Below are 19903 nucleotides of genomic sequence, written 5' to 3' on the forward strand. Positions count from 1 at the left end.
CAATTAAAGGTCCTGCCATTTGGGGTGACAACAGCTCCAAGAGTGTTCACCAAATGTCTAGCTACAGTAGCAGCACATCTCAGAAGGCAACACATACATGTGTACCCTTATCTGGACGACTAGCTAATACACGCGCCAACAGCCCAGCAATGTGCCGACAACATGTCAAAGACCATACACCTACTGCACAGTTTAGGATTCTCACTAAACTACCCAAAGTCACACCTACCACCCTCCCACGTCCAACAGTACCTGGGAGCGACAATAGATACACTGTCAGCAAAAGCATATCCCAACACAGCACGGGTCCAGGGAATGCAAACGCTGATACAAAAGTTTAGACCCCAACACTCACTACCAGCTCGAGTGTTTATGCAGCTAATAGGCATGATGGCCTCGTGCATATTCATAGTCCCTCACGCCAGACTACATATGCGTCCGCTACAAGAATGCCTAGCAAGGCAGTGGAACCAGGCTCACGGGCAATTAAAAGACCTAGTGTTGGTGACCAGTCGGGTATACAACTCTCTGCATTGGTGGAATCCACAAAACCTTTGCAAGGGACGACTGTTCCAAGAGCCTGTCCCACAAATAGTGTTATCCACGGACGCATCCCTAGTAGGATGGGGAGCCCATGTCCTACACTACACAGTACAGGGACTCTGGACTGTACAGCAAAAGAAAATGCATATCAACCTCCTGGAGTTGATGGCCATCTTTCTAGCCCTAAAAGCTTTCGCGATACACGTACGCAACAAAGCTGTGTTGATCTGGACGGACAACATGACAGCTATGTATTACATTCAAAAACCGGGAGGAACACACTCGCCACAGCTGTCGCACCTAGCTCAAGCAATGTGGAAATGGGCCATTCAGAGGAACATTTTTCTCATGGCAGAACACCTCCCAGGCAAGGACAACCAAGTGGCCGACACAGCCAACAGATGCACGAATGGGAAATTCACCCCAAAGTGCTCAAACCATTCTTCCGAAAGTGGGGACACCCGGAAATAGATCTGTTTGCCACAAGCGAAAACGCAAAATGCCAGTACTTTGCCGCCAGGTTCCCACATCCGCAGTCACAAGGCAATTCGATATGGATGAACTGGTCAGGCAAATTTGCGTACGCTTTTCCCCCAGCTCCACTAATACCGCTGGTGGCACGCAAACTGCGCCAACATTCGCTAACGCTAATCCTAGATGCTCCCATGTGGGCGAGGCAACCATGGTACACAACGTTCCTAGAACTGTCAGTGGTGCCTCATCAAAGGTTGCGACTAACACCCAGTCTCCTAACACAGAACCATGGCGAAATCCAACACCCAGATCCCCAACAGCTGAACCTAGCGATCTGGCTCCTGAAATCCTAGAATTTGGATACCTCAACTTGCCTCCGGACTGCATGAATATTATCAAAGAGGCAAGGAAACCCACTACCAGAGCATGCTATGCAGCAAAGTGGAAACGTTTTGTCATTTACTGTAATAACAATGACATTTACCCTCTTGATGCTTCCACTGAAAACATCATTTGCTACCTATTGCACCTCCAACGGTGCAATTTAGCTTTTTCTTCCATCAGAATACACCTAGCTGCCTTAGCAGCATATCTGCAAAACAGGCAACACCTTTCACTATTCAGGGTGCCAGCAATTAAAACGTTTAAGGAAGGACTCAAACGCGTAATTCCTCCAGGACACCCACCTTCACCAGTCTGGAATCTAAACGTTGTTTTAACCAGACTAATGGGACCACCTTTTGAGCCACTGCACTCATGCGAACTACAATTTCTTACTTGGAAAGTGGCTTTCCTTATTGCCATTACTTCGCTTCGAAGAGTTATTGAGCTGCAAGCCCTAACTATTCAAGAGCCATTCATTCAAGTACATGCAAATAAAGTAGTTCTTAGAACAAACCCGAAGTTCATGCCAAAGGTGGTATCCCATTTCCATATAAATCAACTATAGAACTGCCAGTGTTCTTTCAGAACCCACAAACAGTAGCTGTAAGGGCCTTGCATACCCTTGATGTCAAAAGAGCTCTGCTATATTACATAGACAGAACTAAAACATTTCGCAAGACAAAAGGATTGTTTGTTGCCTTCTCACCACAACACAAGGGTAACCCTATTTCAAAATCAGGTATAGCCAGATGGATAGTTAAATGCATACAAATATGTTATTTGAAGGCAAAACGCACCTTAACAGTCCCCCCTAGAGTGCATTCCACACGTAAGCTAGGGGCATCCATGGCTTTCCTGGGAAATATTCCTTTACACGAAATTTGCAGAGCATCCACATGGTCAACCACACATACATTTACAAAACACTACTGTGTAGATGTACATTCAAAACAGCAAGCTGCTGTAGGACAGACTGTTCTCAAAACTCTTTTCCAGACTGCTGCAGCTGACACAGGTAGCCACCGCTAAGGGAGATACTGCTATACATTCTATGCACAGATATGAATTCAGCAGCCCACATGCCTCGAACGGAATATGCTACTTACCAGTATGCATCTGTTCTTGGCATGTAGGGCTGCTGACATTCATATCGCCCACCCGCCTCCCCGGTGCCTGTCGCAGCTGCAGCATTCACTCTTTGCATGGACATCTCTTACTGTACTATACTCCTTCTCTGCCACAATGGCGAAAAACAATCTGGGGATGGAGAGGATGCCCATGCGCACTGTAGTCCGAGGGAGGAGCCACCTATCTTGTGATACTTCGAAGACTCTTCCAGGACAACAATGTGCAATCATCCGGACCCAACACTAGGCGGCGATCTATGCACAGATATGAATGTCAGCAGCCCTACATGCCAAGAACAGATGCATACTGGTAAGTAGCATATTCCATATAGTATTCAGTGATCTGTCTTTTCATCCAAAAGCGAATTGCTACTTTTTAATCTGTTTTGCATACTTGAGGCAGAAGAGCATTTTCATCGTCTCAACCCTGAATGTTGAAATCGAAGATGCAGCTACTGACAATTAGCAGTTTTGTGTTTCTCTGGTGCTCAAAGGGGTAATCTTGTCAAAGGATCTGGAGAGATTTTTTAAATGAATGATGAGGTAAGTAACTTTTTCGTCTTACTCAGGTTCTTTCAACACAAATCTAAGTGGCCTACATCCATGCTATCATTTCTGGATCATGACTATGGTTTTCATTTAGATGCATTGTAAAATCCTTTATCCGGAAATTCTTGCAAGGGTCCTGCACTGTCATAGGCTGGTCCTTGTCAGAGCTATGTTACATAACTGGATTTTAGAAAGCAAAGAAGCTCTCCTGGATTCATAGACGTGTCATTTGTTTTATTTTTTTCAGAGCATGGTGTTGTGCCAGTCTCCAGTGACAGCCAGCATCTCTTTCCAGTGAAGGTTATGTCGCGGCTGATGAGATGGAATGTGCTCCCGTTTGAGGACTACCTGGTAGGTAGCAGTGCTATCTGTAGCTCTGCTCTAATGCTTTTGTACAAGTGAAGGTGGGAACAGGGCACAATTTGTCTGATAACCTTTGCAGATAATACCCATAACTATGAGGTTAGCCAACAAATTTCCATGTCCCTCAGTTATTTACCTATACCAAAAAGTGTATTGCCTCAGTGCTGTGGCTGAAGAGGAGACTTTTTCTGTCAAGGACAGCTCTGAATCAGATCAGAGCCAGAGTTGAGTTTGAGCTAACCAGTTTATCAGCCCCTTTCCCCTCAGCCTCAAGGTTCACCTTTAGCAGCATAACCACTGGCATCTTATTGTTAATCTTATTATTCTTTTTATTTTGCATGTTTCACTGTATCTATTTTAATTGGCAATGTTGTCAGTTAGTTCCATATGCATTAATAGATTCAATTAATTGCCTCCAAATTGTCAAGTCTTCTTCCCCTTTGTGGTCTTTGCTGTACAATGTATTTGGGTCCTTCTATCTGCTTCCAATGTATTGTAATGAGTCTGCCTCCTAGGATCACTCGTAATACGATCTACCAATGTTGCTTCCGTTTTCCTTTTGTTTTCTGATGCAGCCCTTGTATATGTTGTTTAAGCTCCACCATTATCACTGGCACCACATTTTTCTTAATTGTATCACTGACTGTTTCCCACTAGTCATTGGCTATTGGGCATGTCCATACAATAGGTATAAAATCTGCTCCCTCCACCTTATATCTTGGACAGTTTGAGCTTACTCCCTGGTGCATTTTGCGGAGTACTGTTGCTCTCTAGAATACCCTACCTATGCATTTCTATGTATATGATACCAAACCATAAGTTACTGGATACTCTATAGGTATATTTCAGTGTGTTGATCTGTCAGTAGGGCACCAAAACCTCTGTCTCATTTTTCTCTGACTTTAATTCCAGGCTTGGATGCTCAGTACCTATTGTGTGATATAATGCTGCTAGTGGTTGCCCCAGCACCTTCCCCCAGGGTTAATGTCACCATTGTATTTAATGTATTTGATCTGTAGGCCTTCTAGAGACTTGTTCCCATGTTCTGTGAGCCGACCTAACCATTCTTGTGTATAGTAAGAACTGGCCTCTAGATAGTTCATAATAATTGTTTGCTTTTTAAAAGTACGCAGCAAGTCCTCATCATATGTCATCCATTATGTGTATTCCTACTTCTGTACTGTTTGCTGCTTTAGCCTCGGTTAGTATCTGTCTAAATTCCGTCAAACCCATTAGCGGGGTTTGTTCCAAGAATGGCATCTTTCTCTGCAACATTTTGGTGAGGCTGTTCCCTTTTTAGGCTTCATCAGGCAAATCGATTTTAGTTCTTTATTATTGAAGCAGCTCTTCAGCAGTTCCTATTTTATGCGGTCTGTACTTGCCCACCAGTGGGGTATATGTTGTAGCTGCAAGGCCAAGTAGTATGGTTCTTTAGTAGGGGGTCTCTGTTATAGTCATAATCTAGTGAATAGTCCCGCCCATGTGCGGGGACCCGTAACTCCAGTTCTGTAGTAGGGGTATCTCGGTTATAGTCATAATCTAGTTAATAGTCCCGCCCATGTGCGTGGACCCGTAACTCCAGTTCTGTAGTAGGGGTATCTCTGTTATAGTCATAATCTAGTGAATAGTCCCGCCCATGTGCATGGACCCCGGAGCAATCAAAAATAATCTCTTACGGTGCCGAAAAAATGCAGAACTGCAGGAAGACATGGACAGACAAGCCCCATAGGCTGCCATTATGTGGCTCAAAACAGGATACTGTGCCTTTAAGAGAACTTTCCAGAACTTCACAGTATCCCAGAATGCACTGCAGGTCCCTTTTACTTTCAGTTCTTTTTTCCGGCTCCTGCAAGCAGGACCCTGGAGCATTGAGCTCTCCCGTTTTAAGGGTTTTTTGGTGATTTTTCACTGCTTTTTTCAAAGTTAAGTGCTTTATAGTACTTGGTGCCTTTCTCCTTGGTTCTTGCACTCTGTTTTTTGTCGAATATGCCTGCATTATTCGATAAATGCTCGGAGTGCTCCAGGAAGAAGGCCAAATCAGATCCCCATGAGGTGTGTATCCTCTGCCTTCCATCTTCCTATGTCCCAGAGGAGTGTGTAATCTGTCAAGGCTTCTCGGGCAGGACCCTGAAGGACAGAAAGAAGATCAGACTTCAGGGCCTCGAAGAAAGAAGAATGAAGGCACAAGGTGTGTCTGGAGGGGCTTCATCTACCCATGCTGAGGCCTCTGGGGAGCTCCCCAGGGGCAGGAAGGCCAGCAAACGTCACCATTCTCCGTCTGGGTCGATTGCACCGACTACAGCGTCGAGAGGGATGACTACGGGCTGTTCCCCGTCGTTGGGTGCGAAACGACGTCGACGCTCTGTGTCGAAGGATGTTACAAGACCATCTAAGTCCCCGGTGACTATTTCGTCCTCGTCCTCGTCGACGTCATCGTCGAGCGATCGACGTCGAAAGGCCAGGCGTCGGTGCTCGCCGTCGAGGCGACACCGCCGTTCGCCATCGGCGAAGAGGAGACGATCGTCGTCGAGGAGATCCTCGCCGTCGAAGAGTGGATCACCGTCGAGGCACAGGTCGCCGTCGAGGCACAGGTCGCCGTCGAGGCACAGGTCGCCGTCGAGGCACAGGTCGCCGTCGAGGCACAGGTCGCCGTCGAGGCACAGGTCGCCGTCGAGGCACAGGTCGCCGTCGAGGCACAGGTCGCCGTCTAGGCGCAGGTCGCCGTCGAGGCGCAGGTCGCCGCCGAGGCACAGAAGATTGCCGTCGAGGCGCAGAAGGTCGCCGTCGAGGCGAAGCCGTTCTACGCCGAGGAGGAGACGCTCGACGTCGCGGGGTCGACGCTCGCCGTCTGGTCGCCGTTCTTCGACGTCGAAGAGAAGTGGAAGGAGACTGGACGCCATGGAAGGTTCGCCAACGTCCCAGGCTGGTAAAGAAGGCGGTTCACCGGGCTCTGTGTATTCCGAGGTGTATACCCCGTCGGTGAAGGTGACTCCACCTCCTCCATTGCCGAGGGGTCCCCCTCCGAGGAATCCTACTCCTCCTCCGTTACCTCCACCTCAACCTGCACCTCGGTTGCCAGAGAAGCCGCCTCCGATTCCTCCGAGGTCGACTTCATTGCCTAATCTTCCGACACCTCCCAAAGGGACACCTAAGCCGAAGGCCCCGGCCAAGCCCAAGTCACCTGCTCCGGTGGAACCGGTTGATCGCCCTAGGCCGAGGAGGTCACGATAACGCTCCGGACGGAGAGGAAGATCGAGGAGTCGACGCAGATCCTCCACCAGATCAAGGCATCACCATAGGAGGAGGGGATCTAGGTCCCGCACGGACTCCTCCAGGGCCCGCTCCTACTCACCGACTTTGACGGGCTCCCCAGGGACCAGAGTGTCTCCAGTGGACGACATAAGTACATTGCAGGAGGTTCTCCTGAGGGGGGCTGCAAAACTGGGTATCACGGTGACGGCTCCGACACCTACGACGTCCGTGATATTCGAAACGCTTCACAGGAGGCACTTGTCTCGCCCTCTCCTACCACTGGTACCTGGACTGGTAGAACCTAAAGAGGAGCTGTTCCTCACACCGGCGGTAGTGAAGGCCGCTCCCTCCCGGCTTCTGAAGAAGTACAGGGCCCCGTATTCGGACCCGGCCTTTCTGAGGATAGATCCGGTCCCTGATTCAGTGATAGTGACGGCGGCCAGGAAGTTACTCTACCTCCCCGTCCTCCACTGTGCCTCCAGATAAAGAAAGTCGATGGATCGACTCGGCTGGAAGGAAGGCTTGTGGGACTGCGTCCACGGCTATGAAGGCGTCCAGCGATGCGGCGCTGCTAGGCCGCTATGACCGGGCTCTATGGGACTCCCTGCAACAGTTTGTGGAACTTCTGCCAAGAGACAAGAGGGAAGACTTCCAAGAGATCCTCAAGGAAGGAATGCTGGTGTCAAGCCAAGTCATCAGCGCAGCGGCGGATGTCTCCTGTTGGCTGCCCATGGTTACTGTCATGGGATCAATCAGAGACGCCATGCTTGGCTCAGGCTCACGTCACTCAAGCCGAAGGCCCAGCAGCGGGTGGCCAATCCGCCCTTTTCCGTGGAGACCTTATTCGGAAAACAAGCAGATGACGAGATGGCCCGCATGAAGGCGGAGGCGGAGACCCTTACGGCTGTGGGCTTGGAGAAGCTGAAGGAAAAAAAGTCCTACCGCCCGTTCCAAAGACGGTTCGGTGCACAGGGGTAGAGGACGAGGGCAGTCTTCGGGACAGCAGCAGCAGCAACAGCAGCAGCAGTTCCGGAGACTCTTCCAGAAGCGCCAGAAGGGTTAGAGGGGGACAGCAGTCCTCTACAGCGAACAAGGGCCCGGCTGGGTCGCAACCCTGAGCGGTTACTTCCCCTTCATCCTTTACCCGCTCCGGTGGGGGGGAAGCGTTCAATTTTTTCTGGCAGAGTGGAGAAAAATTACTCGGGACAAGTGGGTGCTGAATATTGTTTGCAATGGATACAGTCTTCGGTTCATCAGCCCGCCTCCAGCGATCCCTCCGGTCAGCTCGCAGTATCAACTGCGCGAGCTCCAGGCGGAGGCCGATATCCTGTTAAGGAAAAGGGCGATAGAAGACTTACCTCTGTCTCAAAGAGGAAGAGGTCTGTACTCGCGGTTCTTCCTGGTCCGCAAGAAGGACAAGAACGAGTTCAGGCCCATTCTGGACTTGCGGCAGGCAAACAAGTGGATTCGCAGAGAAGTTTTGCATGCTGTCGTTGCATCAGATTTATCCTCAGTTGCAACAGGGAGACTGGCTTTGTGCAATAGACCTACAGGATGCGTACTTCCATGTGCCCATTACATGCAAACACAGGAAGTTTCTGCGATTTCAAGTCTGCACCAATCATTATCAGTACACAGTGCTGCCATTCGGGCTGAAATCTGCGCCCAGAACATTCCCGAAGTGTATAGCAGTGGTAGCGGCACACCTAAGGAAGAACAAGGTGTTTGTCTACCCGTACCTGGACGATTGGTTGATCAAGGCCTCCTCCTTCTCGGAAGCTCAAGCACACTTCCAGAAGACGTGCGTTCTCTTGAACAAGCTGGGGTTGCACATAAACATGTCCAAGTCTGTCCCGATCCCGGTCCAGTGCATTCAGTACTTGGGAGCCACCATCAATACGCTGTCAGCAAGCGTGTCTCCTTCGGAGGAGCGACGACGATCGATCCTTCGGAAGGCTCAGGCTCTTATGACCGCTCCATCTACAACAGTGAGGACGGTGTCTTCTCTACTGGGGTCGATGGCCTCTTGTATCTTCCTCACTCCTCATGCACGGCTACACATGAGACCTCTGCAGGAGTGCTTGGAGGACCATGCATGCTCTTCAGTCTCTGAAGTGGTGGTGTTCAGCGGAGAATCTCCTCAGAGGGTTTCCCTTCCACAAGGACATTCCTACTCAGACTATCATGACGGATGCCTCTCTCCACGGTTGGGGAGCGCATTCGGGAGACTTACAGATTCAAGGAACGTGGTCTCCGATGGAGTCCACGTATCACATCAATTTCCTGGAACTCCGCGCTGTTCACTTGGCACTGAAGGCCTTTCATCCGTCCTTCCAGACCAACTCTCTGCTTGTACAGACGGACAATACGACCACGATGTATTACCTCAACAAGCAGGGGGGCTCGAGATCGCACACCCTGTCTCAGGAGGCGTAGAAGGTCTGGCACTGGCTTCTGGCCAGAGGATTGACGATAACGGCCACCCATCTACCAGGTGTGCAGAATGTTCAGGCAGGCTCACTGAGCAGACTGATTCAGGAAAACCACAAATGGGTCATAAACGACGAAGTACTAGGAGAAGTCTTCGAAAGGTGGGGGACTCCAGACGTAGATCTGTTCGCCACCACTGAAAACGGCAAATGCCGAGACTTCGCCTCCAGGTACTACCAGCAAGGGACGCTGGGGAATGCGCTATGGATCAACTGGTCGAAAAGCTTTCTGTATGCTTTTCCACCTATTCCCCTGATTCCAGCGGTGCTCATCAAGCTGTCCCAGTCCAGGGCACGGATGATCCTGATTGCCCCGGAATGGCCCAGGCAGTGGTGGTTCACGGACCTGCTTCACCGGTCTCTCCTTCAGCACATACGGCTGCCGTGCAGGCCGGACCTTCTCACGAAGTTCGGGGGGAAGATGTTGCACCCCAACCTCTCGTCTTTGAGTTTGGCGGCATGGCTCCTGAGATAGTGCAATGTGGCCATTTAAATCTGCCTGAGGATTGCATGGACATACTGAAGGAGTCTAACCGACCTTCCACTCGGACATCATATGCTTACAAGTGGAAGAGGTTTTGTATCTGGTGTGAGTCCAAGAACTATGACCCGACGACGTGCGAGGAAGATGTCATCCTTCCTTACCTTCTACATTTGGCGCGGTCTGGCCTTAATGTTCATTCTATTAAGGTTCATCTCACTGCCTTGACTGCCTACAGGAAAAGCCCTTCACAGACTTCCTTCTTCCAGATCCCTGTGATCAAAGATTTTTTGGAAGGCTTGAAGAAAGTGTTCCCTCCTGTCAGGCTTCCTTCGCCTTCATGGGAATTGAATGTGGTGCTGTCCAGATTGATGAAGGAGCCTTTTGAACCTATTCTTAAGGCTTCGTTGCAGCACCTGTCCTGGAAGGCGGCGTTCCTCGTGGCCATTACATCGGCCCGCAGGGTGAGTGAAATTCAGGCGTTGTGTTGCCAAGAACCTTATACTGTATTTCATGCTGCTAAGGTTGTTATGCGTACTCACCCTAAATTTCTTCCCAAGGTTATTTCTGATTTTCATGTCAACCAGACTATAACTTTGCCTACGTTTTTTCAGAATCCTTCATCTCCAGCGGAAAGGTCCTTACATTCCCTGGATGTGAGGAGGGTGTTGAAATTTTATCGGGATAAGACCAAAGATATACGTAGGTCAGACCAATTGTTCGTCAATTATGGATCAGTCGGGACGGGTCTTGCAACCTCTAAGCAGTCCATCTCTAGGTGGATTGTGTCCTGCACACAACTGTGTTACCAGAAAGCTAATAAGACCTTAGGGGGTAAACCTAAGGCTCATTCCACCAGGGGCAAAGCTGCCACGACGGCTTGGCTCCGTAATTTCCTATTGCAGAAATCTGCAAGGCCGCCACTTGGAAGTCGGTCCATACCTTTGCTAAGCATTACTGTCTGGACACGGATGCCAGGGCAGACACTCAGGTTGGGCAGGCTTCGCTGCGAAATCTGTTCGCACAATAGTGGTGTTATTCTCGTTTCTCCACCGCCGCTTTGGTGTGGGGATGGGCTTGCCATTCTATTCACTAGATTATGACTATACACAGAGATCCCCTAATACAGAAGGAGTAGTTTCTGTCCTGTAACTCCAGTTCTGTAGTAGGGGTATCTCTGTTATAGTCATAAGCGCCCGCCCTCCTCCCCGGTGGAGAGAGATATTCATGTAAGGAATGCTACAGGTCTAGCGTGTTACGCCTTCAAGAAGAACTGAAAGTAAAAGGGACCTGCAGTGCATTCTGGGATACTGTGAAGTTCTGGAAAGTTCTCTTAAAGGCACAGTATCCTCTTATGAGCCACATAATGGCAGCCTATGGGGCTTGTCTGTCCATGTCTTCCTCTCTATCATTCCAGAGGGTTTTTGCTGCTGAAGCAAGGGAAATCTGGACAGACTTTGCTGTTTGTGGATTTTTGGTGGAATTTCTAGTTGAAGTACTGGACAGTGTAGCCTGTTTATAGGCTGCATTATCTGTCTTTAAATTCTCTCTTAAGTGTCTGTGCAGTTCTGCATTTTTTCGACACCTTAAGAGATTATTTTTGATTGCTCCGGGGTCCACGCACATGGGCAGGACTATTCACTACATTATGACTATAACAGAGATACCCCTACTACAGAACTGGAGTTACGGGTCCACGCACATGGGCGGGACTATTCACTAGATTATGACTATAACAGAGATACCCCTACTACAGAACTGGAGTTACGGGTCCACGCACATGGGCGGGACTATTCACTAGATTATGACTATAACCGAGATACCCCTACTACAGAACTGGAGTTACAGGACAGAAACTACTCCTTTCATATCAGGTGCTTCCAGTCTCTCAGCATCGTACGGTAATTGTATTGTCCTCAATGTAATCTCTGGTCTTCTGCTCACCCATAGTAGTGTAGAAAATATAGTGTTAAGTTCCCAGAATATTCTCCTCTGCACTAGGACAAACATACTGTGGAACTCCTATAGGAATCATGAGACTATTACTATTTTATCACTGCCACTCAATCCATTATAGATAGTGGCAAATTCATCTGAAATTCCATTGACTTTTTACGTCTCGGCTAGCGTAGGCTGCGCACATGCGTAGTCTTGCTGGCGAGATTTAATAACTTGGAGTAGCGAAGTTAAGCCCCGCCCCTCTTCTCCATTGGAAGGCCTCCTAAACGGTGGCCAGCCATTGGAGAAGAGGTCCCAGTGACGTTCTTCTTTGGATCTAAGCCCCGTCCTTTTCGGATTGGGGGGCGTGTTTTTGACTTTTTTCTAGGCTGTAAAGAAGTCAAAAACACGCCCCCCAGTCTGAAAAGGACGGGGCTTACAGACAAAAGGCCGTATGCAAACATCACGTGCTGCTTGTTTAGCATTGTCACTTTGCATTAGTAAACTTTTTCCCTTTGTACAAGAAATCAAAAGAAACGCGTGTAAAACCACATTTCCCCGTGCGACCAACCAGGGTCAAGTGCGCAGTAGAAATAAACTCCGAACACGTCAGAAATACCTTCTGGAACTACTAATTATGGAAATACCCGCCTGCAAGCACAGCTGGCCCAAACCAGCCCCCATGCGCTGCCTCGTTCCACTGCAGAAGAGGCACCTGCTCTACCAGCAGCAAGTGCAGGGGGGTGGAGGGGCGCTTCAGTACCTGCTGTGGGGGTCTGGGGCTCCCTGTAGCGCTGCGATGGGCGTCGACAGCTAGCAGCTTCTCTCCATGCATAGAGGCCAACAGCAGGGCGCGTGGGTCTCGGGTATGACTGAACTCGCAGCCCGTGAACATCGGACTCGTGGTACGCCGCACGTCTCCCTTCTTGGCGCATGCCTAGGGTCTCCCTGCTTCGCGCCGAGGACTGAGCCTTTTTGTCCGGAGTCCAGAGCTCATAGGTCAGCCACACAAAGTATGTCAGGGAGGGGGGGACAGGAGGAGAAAGCTCCCCTCAGACGCCCACCTCCCTCCTCCCCAGCTACCAAAGTGCCAATGGAAGCTGCATAGTGTTACAAACAAGACGGCGCCTATCACGGTGAACGGCTGTTTAATTCACATGCTCTTACTGGTTCTAGGTGCGAAACTCCTCCAATTTTGGCTAGTGCAGCCAGTCAGCCATCTTCACAGACCTGGGAGACAGCACAGGGAGCGTGCAAAGCACCTAGACTGCCCCAGCACGACTTCACGCTGAGTCACACATTCCATTTCAGAAAAGGTACTTTTCTGAACAAAAAGCAAATGATTTTCACACTATGGTGACTTGAATTCTATACACTGTATGACGTAAGCCGGTAGCACGCATGATGGTGATGAATGATGTCGCCTATTTGACTGAAGGCTAGAGTATAGACCACAGACTCGCCTGACTAGAGTACCATGTCCTAAGAGTACTATGTCCTAAATATGATTCGCAAAAATATTGTCCCGTTGGGTGTAGCTGTTCATTATTAACTCTGTTGGGGTGATATTTGTGTAAACGATCTTTAGGACACTAGGCGCCAGGACACCCTCTGGGATAAGTTGCGCTATACAAATACACATAAGATAACACAAGAATGCCGGACGACATTCTGCCAACAATAACCTGGTACAATGCACCCCTTGTTAGTTTGAGGTGTTGCTGTTGCTTGCATGGCATGGGCGTCAATTAAAGCAGAAGGCTGGAAAAGGGGGCATATAACGAGGGGAATGGTATAAGGCCCTGTCAGTACATGGGTAATAATGAAAGATGCAGGTAGAGAGGCAAGCGCTAAAATAAAATGTGGGGTGCTCCTCACCCGACTGTGCAGGAGGGTACTTCGTTGTGCGTCATGGGGCGGCTAGGGGGAAGGGAGCCACGGCAGTAAGACCAGAGTGGATATCAGAGTGTCCTTCTGTACGTCTGAAGGCGCTACAGGCCTCTAACTACGAGAGTATCACTCAGCATTTATAAACCTATTACATTGAAAAGTGTAACTGGTTTAAAGAGAGTCACTTGACTGCGCAGCATTCGTTTTCAGGCGCTTCCCGGCACAGACAAATGGAGAGAAAGATAGCTCACCTTGTGTTACTTGACCATGGAAAGCCAACTGAAATAGTTAAAGAAGAATGCTTACTTTACAACTTTTTTTCAAAACACAAGTGTGGTTTCATGGCTGCTAACTTGCAAGGGAAACAAGCATTTGCAATGCAATAGGTCTCGCATTTGGAAAGTTTGAGCTATTGGTATTGTAAATGACACATTTTTTATTTGTTTTGTTTTTGAAAATAGCAAAATTAATAGCTTTGTCATTTACAATGCCAATAATTATAACTTTCGCAAATGTGACACCTATAGCATTTTTAATGCAAAATGTGTTGTATTTACGTGACTTACATGTATTGAGATTACAAATAATAGCTTTTAATTTTTTTAAATCATTAATACTTAAATAAAAGTTATTGTATTTTATAATGGCAATAGCTTAAACTTTTGTAAATAGCTTTTGTGAAGATTATGTTAAGTGTATTTTATTGTGACGAAAATCCAAGAACAGAAGTGAAATATTAACATCTTTTTGTTACATTTGTAATAACGCTTGAAACATTGAAAGAACATATTTGAACCAGTTGTTGTTGAATGGTTGCACAGATTGATGCTGTGGTGGCGCTGAGTGATGTTGTGGTGGCGAACTAGTGATGCTATGGCGTTCAGTGATGCTGTGGTAGCGCATAGTGATGTTGTGGTGCCCCTGAGTGATGTTGTGGTGGTGCTGAGTGATGCTGTATGCTATGCTAGGTTTTGTTTTGCTATCCTATGTTTTGTTTTAATATGCTTTAATTTGTTATGCTATGCTATGCTGTGTTTTGTTATGCTATGCTATGTGTGTGGGGGTGTGACGGTAAGGGGGTGAGGGTGAGGGGGTATGAGGGGGAGTGAGGGGGAGGCGGTGTGTGTGGGTAAGGGTGTGTGGGTGAGGGGGTATGTGTGGGTTAAGGTGTGTGGGTGAGGGTGAGGGTGTGGGTGTGGGTGAGGGTGTGTGTATGTGGGTGAGGGTGTGTGTGTGGGTGAGGGTGTGTGTGTGTGGGTGAGGGTGTGTGTGTGTGGGTGAGGGTGTGGGTGTGTGTGGGTGAGGGTGTTTGTGTGGGTGAGGGGTGTGTGTGAGTGAGGGGTGTGTGTGAGTGAGTAGGGTGAGGGGGTGTGAGAGTGAGGGGGTGTGAGGGTGAGGGTGTGTGAGGGTGAGGGTGTGTAAGGGTGAGGGGCTGTGAGGGTAAGGTTGTGTGAGGTTGAGAGGACCTTATAAGTGTGTAGCGTTGCAGCTTTCCAATGACGGTGCTAAATACAAAATGTGACTGACTTGCGACAGGAGGTTCGTCAACAGCAGAGAGGGAGCAGTGGCAAGATAAAAGTCTTTTTTGGGAGATACTGTTGCGTTTTGGTATCGCTCATTGGTATTGTATGGGCTAGCTAGCACTAGGAAACTTGCTTTAGGATGGCTATAGGCGCTTTAGACGTCTTTAATAAAATAAAATGCAATCTTAATAAGCGGAGGAATATTAACAAAATGGATGTTTAAGAAGGATAGGCCTGTTTTAAAACGGTGGGGGCTTGGAAGGGTAAGAAATTACATTGAGCTGTTCAAGGGTCATTTTACAGCTGAAATCGCTTTTCATTTAATTCCAGCAGCAAGCGATAGGTCGTAAAACACTTAGGATGAAATGAGACATCTTCGTGTGTTAGGAGAGGCACTTATATCTGCTTTGTTTTCTGCTCTTATGTGATTTATTTTAAGGCGCCACTTCTTGAAGGAAGAAAGCATGCTAGGCAGATTTTAGCGAGAGTCAGTAAAAAGAAAAAAAGAAAAAGAAACACGCTGGGGGACGCAGTCCATTCCAGAGAATGGTGAATTTTTTCACGATACATGATTCATCTACACTCTGAATGGAATTAGAGGTGGGCGAAAATTTAATTAAACAATCCTTAAGTTGTGTGTGTGCATGCGCGCTAACAAAAAGTGAGCCTCACGCTCAAAGTTTAATAAAAAGAAGCAAAGTAACGGTGGGAGCGAAAGTCGAAAAAGAGGAATTCGTTCTGGGGTGATGCAACGGGGTGGCATAAAGGCACAGTGTTTAAAGTCCCACGGGGTGTATGGGTGTCACCTGACTGGGTCGCATGGCAGGGGAGGAGGCGCAAGGGGGATGGGTGCAGGGGGAGGCCTTTGAAGTGGATTTTTCCAGGATCCCTCAGGAGGCTCAATGGAGGTGAATGAATGCTGGGCAGTGGGTGTTAGGGGTTGCGAGCACGATGTTGTGGAAGCAAGGAAGGAAGGAGGGTCGGCGTTTCAGGGCGAAGTAAAAGCATGAGTATAGGTAACAGGACAGAGTGCAGTGGAAAGTTACAGGCACGCAGATGCAATACCATGTGGCATATAATAAAATACGAGAAAGAGGCACAGGGAGCTAAAAACATGATAAGAAGCAAGATAAAGTGCGGGGCAGAGTGAAACGCCGAGCAAAGCTAGAACAGGAGTATTGGTGGGAGGATAAAGTGCATAGTGGAATGTAAGCATGGCGAGTTATAGAGCATGAGAATAAGTGTTAATGGAGAGTGAGGGGCAGAGGTATTGGCATGTAGAGTGTGGCGGAAGCGAAGGTAAAGCATGCGCATATGTGTAAGTGGCAGGAGAGAGTGCGTGGAAGGGTAAGAGGCAGAGCAGGAAGTAACAATAGGATAGGTGGTAGGATGAGTGCAGGGTAAAGAAAGAGGCAGGGGAGGCTAAAATATCAGGATAGGTGGCAGAACAGAGTGCATGACAAAGGGAACAAAATACGGACTATTGTTTGTTATGGCAAGAAAAGCGAAACAAGCTCTCGGCATTGCTGGGGCGGGGGAGCGCATTCCTTTGAAGTGGAGCAGCTTGATTTGAAGTCTGGTGGGGGGGCTGGGGAGCGGGGTAGCGGCTTACTTTGAAGTCTGATGCCAAGGCTCAGACAAATGGTGTGGGATGTGGCTGGCAATGGTGTGGGTGTGCGATGTGCTTGCGCCTGTCTCACATGAACTGTATGCGATCCGCAGCTAGGTAGACTTTCGAACCGCTTACTATAATCTTGCCTATTCAATCCGTGCAGGATAGAATAGGCGAGACCTAATAATGCTGAAGTCGGTAAGCCAGCCTCACGGTGTTGAGCACTTACGACTCCGTCATTTTAAGTGCAAGGACTGGAACCACTGCGCATGGACTCAGTTTATCATCTTTTTTATGACCGATATAGTAAGGGCACTGAGTTGAGTTAAAGTAGCATCTATGATTGTGGCAGTTCACTTTGCAATGTGCTGTCTAAAGTGGCAGACACTGTAAGTGCCCCTGTGTCAGTAGTAGGTCCTGAGTGGTTTATGGCCTTTACTCTCTAGCAACATTCATGGCATCTTGTGATAAAAATACCTTCAGGACATGTACTGTTTTACAGCTTCCTCGTGTCTCTCAAGGAGTTCTCAACCTCCTTCACCCTCTTAACCCCCTTCACCCTCTTAACCCCCTTCACCCTCTCACCCCCTTCACCCTCTCACCCCCTTCACCCTCTCACCCCCTTCACCCTCTCACCCCCTTCACCCTCTCACCCCCTTCACCCTCACACACCCCCTCACCCTCACACACCCCCTCACCCTCACACACCCCCTCACCCTCACACACCCCCTCACCCTCACACCCCCCCTCACCCTCACACACCCCCTCACCCTCACACACCCTCTCACCCTCACACACCCTCTCACCCTCACACACACCCTCACACCCCCTCATCCTCACACCCCCTCCCTCTCACTCACCCTCTCACCCACCCTCACACCCTCACCATCACACCCTCACCCTCACCCCCCTCACCCACCCTCACCCCGCCTCTGTGTGTGGCGCTCTGTGTGTGTGGCGCTCTGTGTGTGTGGCGCTCTGTGTGTGTGGCGCTCTGTGTGTGTGGCGCTCTGTGTGTGTGGCGCTCTGTGTGTGTGTGTGTGTGGCGCTCTGTGTGTGTGTGTGGCGCTCTGTGTGTGTGTGTGGCGCTCTGTGTGTGTGTGTGGCGCTCTGTGTGTGTGTGTGGCGCTCTGTGTGTGTGTGTGTGGCGCTGTGTGTGTGTGTGTGGCGCTCTGTGTGTGTGTGTGGCGCTCTGTGTGTGTGTGTGGCGCTCTGTGTGTGTGTGTGGCGCTCTGTGTGTGTGTGTGTGTGTGTGTGTGTGGAGCGCTCTGTGTGTGTGTGTGTGTGTGTGTGTGGCTCTGTGTGTGGGTGAAAATGCAAAAGGTCTCGCATTTGCGAGAGATTAAGCTATTGGCATTGTAATTGACCATGCCATTTATTTATCTGTTTTCAAAACCAACACGTAAATAACCATTTTTTCATTTACAATGCCAATAGCTCTAACTTTTGCAAAGGCGAGACTGTTGCATTGAAAATGCTTGTATGTTATTGTTATTATGTTATGTATATTTAATGGTATGCTTCTGTCCCTATCATGGATCAGTATTATTCCCAAGTATTTTAGTTCAGAGGATTGCCATTGCAGAGGTGATGGGAGTTATTGTTGGTGTTCTATGCACAATTTCCCAATGGGAATAGTTTTTTTCATTTTAAATTTTCTACATACACCTAACACATACCCAAACTCAGTCTAGTATTTATAACATCTGTAGGACCGACTCTTAGCTTCCTCAAGTATACCCATGTTTCATAAGCATACTATAAATTACGAATAAGGTGTTTCCCATCTAGAACCCTAATTTGGTTAGTTTTGCAGCGTGAATCTTTTCTGGATTCACTATGCTGTGCATTATTCCATTTTCAGAAAGCAAGGAAACCCGAAAGGGGCCTTCGGACCATGGGTCGTATATTTATTAAAAGGAACAAGGGTCCTAAGGAGTTGCAATAAAAAAGAAGATGGCAATATAGACCACAATAAGTGCTATATTTTCCTCCATACCCAGCCGGGCGAGGAGTATTTTATTTTCAGAAATAACAGAAGATTAATTGACCTGGAGGGGGTCAAATACGAACATTTAGATAGGGCACAATCCTGTACCTATCCCAAGAACATAGAAAAACCATAGATTTAAGAGAAGGGGTAAGTGGAAAGAAAAAGGTTTTACAGGCAAGTAGAAATTTCTTTGGAGCCAGAGAGTGGCTTGCGAATTAAATGAACAATTCCGCAAATCTCAACCAACAGTGTATACAACTTAATATGTACAATGAGTTACATGTCACACTGTTTTTAAAGCGTCAACGTTTCGATCCCTATTGCTCCTAATGAAACGGGATCATCATCAGGACTGTTTTAAATCACTGCCTGTTTACAATACGAACGCCTGTGAAAGTGAAAGAAGGGGGAAAAATGGAGAAACAACATGAGGCATCTGCCTGAAATCATAAGGCTAAAAAACATTCAGCAAGGTCCATGTATAAAATATAATATAAAGGCCACTCTTAGCTGCATCTCATAGTGAATTGTCTGAGATATCGGTGAGTCGTGATGTCATATCGTGGTTTTTTTACATGCGTGCATTTTCATTTAGCACAGTGAAAAAACGGCGCGGTGACTTGGTGATTAGATGGTCATTCATTTCTTGGTTTTGTTCAATAGTGCATAATAAGGTGGGCGGTGACATCTCTGATTCGAGGTAAGCGAAGAATTAACTTAGGGGTGCTCGTGACAGTGGTAAACCAGTGAATTTCAAATTGAATCGCCTAGTTGTGATCCTGAATGCCAGGCGAGGTTTGGGAGGATTGCAGTCGACGTGGGTGAAGTGGGGTGGTGGTGAACGTAGGTGAGAGAAGCACTGACCTACCAAGTCCTTAAGAGGCTTGGTTTGGCGTGGGACTGCCAACGGGCAGTAGCCGGGCCGTTTTAATACTGCGAACGAATGATCATGAATAAGGGGGTAGCTCTAATCATGCAATTGAACGAGCCGGGGATAATTACCTTCACAGGTCCTGGATCAGGGTCGTGAGGGCACTATTGTTCCTCGTTGGGGGGATTGTGTTTACTCCATTTCTGTTAAGGCTCTGGGAGCGGGGTGCTGTATGGTAAGAAAATGTTTTTACCATTAGGACGCTTACCTTGCTTCAATTTGGAAGCAGCGGCGGGTGGGAGACAGGAACACGAGGGTCTTCTCCCTTTTTGGTTAGCGGAGTGGATTGGCTCCTTTGATTTGGTCCGCAAGCTCGATGCTAAATGGTGAAAATGACATTTAGAGCGGCCCTTC

General features: G+C 48.2%; 1 protein-coding gene across 4 annotated transcripts in view; it reads left to right on the forward strand.

Annotated features, from left to right (window-relative positions):
- Nucleotides 1-19903, forward strand: part of THOC5 (THO complex subunit 5) — a 388784-nt gene that overhangs the window by 259994 nt on the left and 108887 nt on the right. For all 4 annotated transcript variants that reach the window (XR_015300896.1, XR_015300897.1, XM_086943231.1 and 1 more), the window contains exon 16: nt 3325-3428. Coding sequence is in view for 2 of the 4 variants with exons in the window: in XM_086943231.1 (XP_086799357.1) it covers nt 3325-3428 (104 nt within the window). In the remaining 2 variants the exon portion in view is untranslated. The remainder of the gene's footprint in view (nt 1-3324; nt 3429-19903) is intronic.

This window comes from Lissotriton vulgaris, chromosome 11, assembly GCF_964263255.1.
Source record: "Lissotriton vulgaris chromosome 11, aLisVul1.2, whole genome shotgun sequence".
Classification (NCBI taxonomy): Eukaryota; Metazoa; Chordata; class Amphibia; order Caudata; family Salamandridae; genus Lissotriton; species Lissotriton vulgaris.